Below are 10,441 nucleotides of genomic sequence, written 5' to 3'. Positions count from 1 at the left end.
ATGGATGATATACAAATGCCTCATCCCATCTATTAAATTTTAAAGGAGGATTCGAGTGGTTCTTATTTACCATTTACTCTGACTCCTTTTTTATTTAGCCAAATGTCTTGCATGGTTTCATCATTCAGTAAAAATAAGGTGAGTTTAATTTCATCACCTAAGATTTTTATAAATATTTTCTCTATCCCGATTATTTTTTTCACTGGTGATTTTGTAAAATGTATAAGCCTTTCAGAGGATGGGATAAATGCTTGAGATAATTTATTAAGGCTCATCTTTTCTCATAATATTTATAGTTGCTTATATTCTCACTCTTAAATCCTTACAGTTTCTGTCCGTGTGTTCTTCCGATACACCGACTTTCAATAATAAGTGTGTTTTAAAATTATAGCTACTAGGGCCCTTGAAATTTTTACGGTGTCCCCTATTCAAGAAGATAGAAGTACCAATCAGTTACACTGTAAGTCTTCATCAACACTAGGAAAATACTAAACTTGGTCAAATCTGTCCACGTTGCGAGTTAGTCGGGAAATAAGCAAGCAGAATTGAGAAAGACTTCACTGCACTGGGCAGCATTCCCTCTGCTCTGTTTCTGTAGAAGTTAATGACTGTGTGGACTCATCTTCTGAGTCATGCCAACCCAGAGGGAAACTAATGTCAACACTTGGGGTAAGGTGATCCAATTTGATAAAATTACTATTTATCTCTATCTCCTTTGTGGTTCTTCAGGCGGGTTTGCGTCCATGACAAAATTAATACAAAGAACCAACCAGCAACGGCTTGACAGGACCCTCATTTCAGTCATTTTATTTACACATAAAATGTCCCTCTATCATACACTTTGTGAAATCCACCCTGTAAACAAATTTCACTATGCTCACAACTTAGGTCATCACAGACTTCTGGGAGTCCAGCCTGAATAAAGACGGTAGAGTCAGAACTTCTACTATAAAGAAACACTTCGACGGACATACAAGACATCTTCCACTATTTATTTTTTTAAAAAATGAGAAGCCCGTGTTTAACTCTGCATCCTGATTTGTTAGGCATGAACATATTTTTGTAATCACAAATGACCCTTTATCGAAGAGCAATAGTATTTTTTTCTGACTTGATATTCCCTAGCTTGCCCACAGATTGGAGCAAACCTTTCCAGGTATGGGATCGTTCGGGGACGGCAGATTTGTGGACGGGCGCAGACACTGTCACGGCAGCTGCACAGAGGTCTCAGCCCTCCACCCGAACCAGTACTCCAGGGAGCCACGGCCCCCAGTCAGAGCTGACATAAGGTGGGACCATTTGCCGTCTGTCCTCTACATGCTTTTCATCAGCTGTGTATACTGGGCTGTGCTCCTGCAGGGATCCTGGCCCTTCTACCCAGGGGGGTGTGCCCTTGGTTCAATCTGCACATTCTACAACCATGGTTTCACGTTACCGTTATGCTCATGAATGACCAAATCAAGTTGCTTAACCCTGCACACAGTCATAGGAAAAATAGGATGTAGAAAGCCACCTACATCCTTTTTTTACTTTCTGCCCATCCATTAGATCTGAAGTAAACAGGATGAGTTCTTGTAAAGTATTAATTTGCTGGTCCGAAATGAAGGTAGGGTTCCTCTTACATGTAACTTCCAGAAATTTCAAAGAATGGATTTAACAAAGGAATTCATGGATTTCCCGTGGGTTTCGTTGAGCCCCTTTTATCAGCAAGTTTCCCTGTCTCTGTTCATATGGTACTGGGGCCAAAACTTGGGGGTAGTCCTAGTCATTCACTTCTCTTTTTCATTGTACCCCTAAGTCTACTAAACCAGTATGATCTGACTGTATGTTCTTTCCTCAGAATGTTTCTGGCATTCACCCTCTGTCACCACCGTCTAATGAACACATTCATCATCTCACACGTTTATAACCATAACCTCACCTACACATACACACACATATATATACATATACAAACATATGAACATGCAAACATATACATATTATTTACACATATACATAGATATTATGTATACAGATGTATACACACACACACACACACACCACTAAAGGACAGAAACATTGCCAAGTATGAGGAAATTACATGCATCTATTTTGCAGGTAAAAAATGGGGATGAAATGTTGCAGTGTGCAGACACACATACACAAAAAATGCAAAACTCACCGGTTGACCTCCCCACCACCTATGATTAAATTTCTCTCGCCCTCGAAGATGGAAAGTGGCATCAAACACAGGATCATACATTGAATTGCCAATAATTCCATGTGATTCTGGATACAGCCCCTTTGTGTAAAAGCAAATTTATTGTTAAAATACAAATATGATGATCTGTACATATTAGTTCTATCAGAAACTCTCTTATCATAGGAGGTTTTATAGCAATATTTAATTTCCAAATTTATATAAGATATGTATAGACGTTATGTGTGTCTGAGCAAACATGAATATTATCTATGGATTAATCATAAGCTATCCGAGAGACTTAACATGATGATAAGAAATTTAATATTTGGGGTTTTTTAACTGTTGCAATTTACTAAGATGACAATAATTTTTATTACGATAAATTAATCTGGAGATTGAAATTTACTTATGTGCTTCCAAAGAAGCTTCCATTTATAAATACACTTTTCCTTTTCCCTGAGTTCTACTTCTACCCCAGGGCCCCTCAAATTCATAATAATAATAAAATAATTAAACAAATTACGTTTTTAAAGAAGAAAGCAAGGTGGAATTGGGAATATCTAAAAACTAAAACAAAGCAGCCCTGAAGTCAATATTTTTATTTGAAAATTCAGAAAATAAACAACAGACCCTGTGGTATCTGAGAGAAGTTTAAAAGTTTAATATATGTGTTCAAACAGAACTTCACCTGAAAAAAAGTTTCCAGTTTTGAAGTTACAGTGACGTTCAGTCCCCCCCAGAGTCGTAAAAGACACTGCGAACAGCTCACGCAGACAAGATAGAAAACAGACAGATTTTCTTTGAACACTGAAAAACATGTTTTTTAAAATCTCCCTTTAAGTCATTTCAGGATGAAATCTACATCCATACCCTTTGAATCTACATCATTTGAAAAAATACTTCCAGGGGCTCCTGGGTGGCTCAGTCAGTTAAACATCTGCCTTGGCTCATGTCATGATCTCAGCGTCCTGGGATCAAGTCCCATGTCGGGTTCAATGCTCAGTGGGGAGCCTGCTTCTCCCTCTCCCTCTGCCCCTCCCCGCCCCACTCATGCTCCCTCTCTCTCTCTCAAATGAATAAATAAAATCTTTAAAAAAAAGAAAAATACTTACAGTGGCCAAAGTGTATAAGTTAGGGAAAGTTTTTGTTGGGTACACGGGCCTCATGTAGGGAGAGTGTGTGCCGCACGACCCTAGGAACAGAATTGCAGACATTAGAGCAAGAGAACCAACAGGAGTCCCTTCACGTATAGGAATTCACTTTATAAACTATCACAGACTTGTGTTACTGACACTTCTGTATTTCAAGTAATAGAATACATTTAAAGCCACGTGTCCATAGTTCTCAAAGCCCATAACTAAGCGTGTACTGTGCAGATCATGGATACTGATGAGAATACAGTATGAAAAGGACTTACTTAGCTTTTCAATGTTAGGCATGACCTTGCTGCCTTTCTTCATGTATGATGCACGGAAACCATCCACAGAAAAGATGATTAATGGAGGGCGAACAAACCTTAAACAGTAACATAGTAAGCTTTAGAAAACGTACTGCCACAAAGTTTCCATTGTGCCTAGTCAGTCTCACAACTGGAACCAGGAATTTCCAAGATGAAACTTCAAGTGAGGATATCGGTGCAAGCCTGGGCTGCCAGCCACGTAGCATTTGTGACGACCGAAGTCCAGAGTTAAATGACCAAGGTCATAAAATGGCCAGGGAAGGGACTGGACTCCAGTTTTCCCCTAATGTACTTTATCCACTGCCACCTCTCACACTGCAAACAAGGTTCTTCCCAGAGTATAAAGTTGTTATATTTGCCTGGAATAGGTGCTCTCCCATTTGCTCCCTGGAAAACTCCTATTCATTCCTAAAAACCCACCTCAGGGTTTCCTCTTGTGTAATGTTAGCTGCTCACACTTCTGAATTCCTTTAAGATATTAATCATACCTTTTCTGTCATTCACATACATATTACATTATTTCGATGCACAGTTTACAACTTATTCATCTTTCTATTTTGTGGACCTATAGTAGGGCTTCAATAAATGCCTAGCAAATACATGAATGAATGGGTGAACGAAGTAAATGAGTATGAAATTTATAGCAGTGGCACTCCTGTCCCTAAAACTTATAAAAGAATTCTTTTTAAGTTTAAATCATAAAATAACTTTAAAAATAATTAAAATTGATGAAGATCCATTTAACTAGGACAGGATCCGATGAAATAGGTCTTTTGTTATAGTCTAAGGATAGAATTGGCCGGTCAGACTCAAGAATACTCAACTGTGTGCAAAAATTTTTTTCTGATAATGCAGCAAGCACAGGCTTGAGTTTATTTGAAGCCACATAATAAATAAGGCATATTTCAGATGAGTCACAGATAAAGCACTTAGAAGAATACCATAGAAGAGTTCTTCATTGTCATGACCATTACCACTTATCAGGGCATCTACTGCTAGACTGCTTTTTCCACAAAAATAACTGAACACATTTTAAACAGTCAGAAACTATGGCTATTCATTCAGAAAGTCCAAAGACGTTCAAGTGGTTCATTAAAGCCAAAAAAGGATATGAAAATAAAGACAATATCGAAATACTTGGATTTTGTGTCGCAGGCCGTGCTGCCTAAAAACAAAAGTCCACTTGAACGAATACATGAATGAAAACACACTTGTTGAAAATTTATTTTCTCCAGGCATTTTAAGGGTCCATGAATTTTCAACAGTTTCCTGGAAGGCGTAATGAGTGCCTTATGCTGGTCACACTTGAGCCACAGGGTGTCACCCAGGTCTGGCTGCACCCCAGCAAAGCAGCGTTCAGTAGTTTGTCAAGTTCCTGCAGCATCTGGTAGGAGTTACCAGCTTGGATGGTGTTTTTTGAGAAGTTCTATAGTCCTCCTCCCCCCACCCCCAAAAGAGGCAAAAGCAGCCTTTCAGGAAAAAAGGCTGAAAAAAAAAGATCAATGCCAGAAATGTTTCTTTCCTTCTCCGGCGATATTTAGATACACTTTGTAAAATCTTCAGCTACGGTGAAGTATAGAGGATATTCAGTCTTCAATATGTGCAGAGATAATAAGAGAAAAGGTTTTAAAAACTCACTACTTAGGGGCGCCTGGGTGGCTCGGTCGGTTAAGTGTCGGCCTTCAGCTCAGGTCATGATCCCGGGGTCCTGGGATCGAGGCCCTCGTCAGGCTCCTTGCTCAGCAAGGAGTCTGCTTCTCCCTCTTCCTCCGCCCCTCCCCTCTCTCTCAAATAAATAAATGAAATCTTAAAATAAAAAATAAAAACTCACTACTTTAAGATATGCATTCTAGCTTTCGACGGATTAATCACTTACAAGTAGTTGAGTATAAGTTTACCTGTATAAAAGGGTCTCAGCTTTACCCTGTTTGTCCCCATTTACCCATCCAGATCCTGGGACACTTTATTGACTACCATGTAAACTTCATATTTATAAAATGCACTTACCCTGCAGGGCATTCTGGGGTCTTTATTTCCTCACAGTTGTCATCTACCCAGTGTGTCTCTCCTAGGAGGGAAAGTGGGTAAATTCACTTGTGAATCTAATCGTCAATGGCAGCCAGAGCCCCAAAGACGGCAACCCCAGGTCCCGTGTCTTGTTGGATACTTGTTGCTTATGGGACACCATCTAAACAGAAACTCTGAAATAAAGTCTAGTGTTGGTTTGGCTTACGAAAGTACACCCATACATAATGGGAAAGCTAATATTTAATAGCCCCAAGTGGTGTTTATGCGAGCCTTCTGAGCCTAAATGGTTTGTAGATAAAAACACCAGTGGCGTCAGTGAACAAAATTTCATGTTTGTTTCCCTCCAGAAATAAACTGTTTGGTCATTAGATGGAACATTCTTTTCTCCACCACCGAACATCTCAAAGCCATAGAAAGTATGGCACAACTTCCCTTTAGTGGAGGGGAAAGGCTTAGAATACTCAGGGGTGATAGATGCAAGACTGCAAGAGAGAGATGATTTGCCAGTGGATCTGTGTACAGCCTGTGGATTTAGGAATAAAAACCAATGCTTTCACTTTTATCTTCCTCCAAGGTCCAAAAGCTTCCCTGAGCTACCCCAACAAGAATGGAGAACAGAAAAGAGCTCAGGTTTAAAAACAAAGAAACACAAAAACGAGGCTTCTTAGGAGAAAATGAGAATTATCAAAAAGCATTTGCTTTACATGGTCCTTAGGAAAATCAACATCACGTGTGTTGACCGTATTGGAACCCTCCCTTGTCAACAAGATCTGACTGCTGACAACGGGGTAGGTTAGCAACATGCTCCTTAAAGTGGGGGAAGCTTGACCACATATCTAGCAACCCAGGGCTCACCCATGGGCCTCACAGAAGTACTGCAACTAGAATTTTTCACCAGGAAAAGCCAGTGTTGAATGGTTCAACAACAAGGGACACCTCGGACTTTTCCTGTATTTTCTCTTCTGATAGCCTCTGTGGCTTATTGTTACATTTACTACATGGGGAAATAAAGAGGAAAAGGAACAAAATTCTCAATCCATTGTATACTTTATCAAATGTTACAATAATTGTTTGGGCAGGGGAAATTTTCCAAATTCAGGATTAATGCAATGCCTTCCTGCCACACACTGAACATTAAACACATTTCAGAACGGATTTGCCTATTCCCCGAAATCTTTTAATGGAAACGCTTCTTAAACGTTCCATGTCACAGCTCGGAAGAAGGACTTAATTTTGACAATAAAGTGACTTGCAAAGTTCACATAAAGAGTCGTGGATCTTTCCATTAACCTCTACAAGAGGGTGCTATGGTACCTTCAACTCCTTAAAGACAGAAACGTCATCTTTTATATTTTCGTTAGTCCACCGTTAGTCTTAGAGTATTTACTCTTAGAATAAAACCATCATATTCTGCAATCGACCATACAAAGTGAACAGATATGCGGGTACAGCTTTGGGGTATGATAGGAGCGACAGGTGCCCAGATCCTCTTTACCAGCTAGTAAACCCATCTTCAGGCAGCTGCTAGTGCCCTAGTTTACAGCTTACATCCAGTGGGTACAAAAGCCATGCCCCCCTGCCTCAGGGGTAAGAATGCTGCAATTTACCTTCCAGTAAAACAGGCCAAGGTGAGACTTCCCCTAAAACCATGTCCCTGCTGGCCGCCCCCCGGCCCCGGCCTCCCTTGCTCCCTTACATGGTTTTCCTACAGAGCGTTCCCTCAATACATTCCGTGTATGCAATTCTGTCTCAGGCTCTGCTTTTAGAAAACCTGATCTAAGACCAAGACAGGAACTTTAGAAATCTCTTCATTATTATGATTCTACCCATTCTGGAATTTGGGGTGATTTCGTTGTTATTTCAGATCAGTGAAAGGCAGGGAAGCAAAACTAAGAAAGAAGCATGAGAAATTAAAAAACACAACTCCTTCCCTCCTCCCCACCCATACCCAAGGTGTTACAGCCACAACATCCAAGATTCCTTGGAGCACCTCCAGTTTTTATTCTTTTGAAGCTCTAGCCAACCCGCGGAAACATGTACCTTTGCAAACCACTTGGTAATTGGTACAGCAGTCTCCCCTGGCCAGGCAGTCCTCCGAGCAGTGACAAGCATTGTCTTCATTTCTTACTTCTCCGCATCTGTCCTTAGTACACTCCCAGCCGCCAGCTGAAATCGGCACAATAAAACACTTTCACTGCTTCTCACAAACCAAATGAAAGAGGCCACAATTGCTTACAAGCGTTGCCAACAAAAAGAGCTAAAATCCCACATCATTTAATCTGCTTGTGAAATTAGAGTTGGCCCGAGGCCTAGATGATATTTGGAGGACTTACAAATAGGTTGAATTCCTAATTTTTCAAATCAGAGTACGAAGCCAAACATAATTGGGCTCCTTTGGAAAAATGGAACCCTTACCATTTGTACACTGTACTAAAAAAAAAAAAAAAAAAAAAAAAACACAAAAAACCAAACCCAGTAAAATGTATGGTATGTAAGGTTTGTGATAGGAGTTTCTACCATCACAGGCATAGTCACCACAGCTGGGCTCTTTCATTTCCCAAAGTAGCTTTACCTGACTTTAATTAGCTTAATTTAAATAAAAATGATACTGCAACCAAATCCTTGACCTGCCAGAAGTTGCAACTGAAGGGTCAAGTCCTACACAGATAGGTAGAGTTTAAAGGGATATGAAAAACACTCACAGGTCCAACTATTGACCAAAAATGTGGCCCTGTCTATAATGAGAGGTCAGAGCCCCTCCTCTCCAGGAGGCCAGGAGATGGGTTACAGATTTCTGTCTGAGCATACTTGATTGAGAGCTCATGGTTTAACTCTATCAACAGGAAATATTTAGAAAATTAATATTTTCATTTAAAAGAGAGTGCTATCTTTTCTTGCTTGCCTTTTCATCCACTAGACTGTAAGCTCCATAGCAGGAAAAAAAATCACATCTTTCTTTTCATCATTATGTCTCCAGTGCCTGAGACTGTGCCTGGCACATGCTAGATGTTGCATGAACATTCGTTCAATCTACTTGCAAATTACCATGAAAATAAAATATGACTCTTAACATTCAGGATTGATGTACTGAGAAACTTCATAATTAATTCAATTATCCAATAAATATTTCCATTATGTTTTCCATGTTCTAGGTGCTGGGGAGGTCATGAAGAACAGGAAAGACAAGATAGGACATCTTCATGGAGCTTATATTCCAATTGAGCAAGACAGACCACAAGCAAGTAGACCAGTAGAAAAAGATAATTTCAGCTCGTGCTAAGTGCTATGAAAGAAATAACAGGATGGTACTGACAGAGAGTGACAGGTGGAACGGGGATGCTATTTGATACAGAATGGTCAAGAAAGCCCTCTCTGGGCTAAGGACACTTGAGGTCTTCATTTCTTAAAATACGTCGTAAGTGGAAGACAGTGTTTACAAAAAAGCATCACTATTAAGAAGCTAAATTTATCGAGGAACTACTGGCTTCACGTAAGAATGGAATTTTAAAAAGCCAGGGTTCAGAGTGAACTACAAGCAAGGTAGGAGTCAGTCAGCTGTATAATTTTGAAAGCAAACACAGAAATAAGCAGAAAGAAAAAACAATATTTAACTTTATGGAATAATAAGAGAGTTAGCTATCAGATCAGATAAAGAGATATTTTTAAATGAGACTATATATTTTAAAAGTGAGAATATGTTGAAAAGGGAGTGGTGAAAGCTCTTTAGCCCTTTGAGAGGAATATAAACTTTGAGAAGTGTTAATTTTGTAACATATATTTAAATTTTAAAAATGTACACTTTTTTTTTTTGTTTTGTTTTGTTTTTTTTAAAGATTTTATTTATTTATTTGCAGAGATAGAGACAGCCAGCGAGAGAGGGAACACAAGCAGGGGGAGTGGGAGAGGAAGAAGCAGGCTCATAGCGGAGGAGCCTGATGTGGGGCTCGATCCCAGAACGCCGGGATCACGCCCTGAGCCGAAGGCAGACGCTTAACCGCTGTGCCACCCAGGCGCCCCTAAAAATGTACACTTTGATTCAAAATCCCACTCCTAGGAATTTCTTAAGGAAAACAGACAAAAATATGAATATGCATGAACCACATTCACTGATACATTGTTCATAATAGCAACCACTGGGGAAAATCTATATGATGATCAGTTATCCAATGAAGCAGGTCTCACCTGTTCAATGGCATACAATGTAGGCGTTCAAAAGGATGGTGTGTAAAGAGATATACATATACACCCTCTCCCAGGCATATATATATATATACACACACACACACACACGCTCGTATAAATACACACACACACACACACACACACGTAGCAGTTAGGGTCTACACTGAAACATTGTGTTTATCTCCAGAAAGTGGCTTGTACTATCACAGTAGGATCTCAGAGACTTTTGTTTTCTCCTTCAACCTTTTGTTATTATCTGATATTTGATTCTTCTGCATTTGGCATACGTTAGCTTGGTACTCAGGAAAATAAACTACTTCAAAACTGTTATTACCGTCCATATTTATTACACCTGGAAAGAGAGGCATGAACGACATTCAGAGTGAGCTAAGCTGGAGTGAAGACACCCACTAAACTTTGCAAGGAGCTCTAAGATCAGGAATCCGGACCCGCTGAGATGACATGTCAGAGGCCAGATGCTCTCGGCGCAGAGGAAACGAGCACCGGTTAGGTCCCCGGTGCCAAGCAGTCACAGGCTGCTGGTTTGAAATACTGCTTTAGAGCCAGAGAACTCTACTAGAACATCT

The 10,441-nt window shown here is 39.9% G+C and overlaps 1 protein-coding gene across 1 annotated transcript in view; it reads right to left on the bottom strand.

The window, feature by feature from the left end:
* The window catches only part of ENPP2 (ectonucleotide pyrophosphatase/phosphodiesterase 2), a 107,292-nt gene that overhangs the window by 56,480 nt on the left and 40,371 nt on the right, over positions 1-10,441 (bottom strand). Inside the window, 5 exon segments of the mRNA XM_045805743.2 lie at positions 2,165-2,284; positions 3,298-3,377; positions 3,603-3,700; positions 5,652-5,712; positions 7,713-7,838. Coding sequence (XP_045661699.2) covers positions 2,165-2,284; positions 3,298-3,377; positions 3,603-3,700; positions 5,652-5,712; positions 7,713-7,838 — 485 coding nt within the window.

The sequence above is a fragment of the Ursus americanus genome, chromosome 9 (genome assembly GCF_024610735.1).
Source record: "Ursus americanus isolate L20-20 chromosome 9, mUrsAme1.1.p, whole genome shotgun sequence".
NCBI lineage: Eukaryota > Metazoa > Chordata > Mammalia > Carnivora > Ursidae > Ursus > Ursus americanus.
The sequence above is the reverse complement of the archived record's forward strand: the minus strand, read 5'-3'. Positions and strand labels throughout refer to the sequence as shown.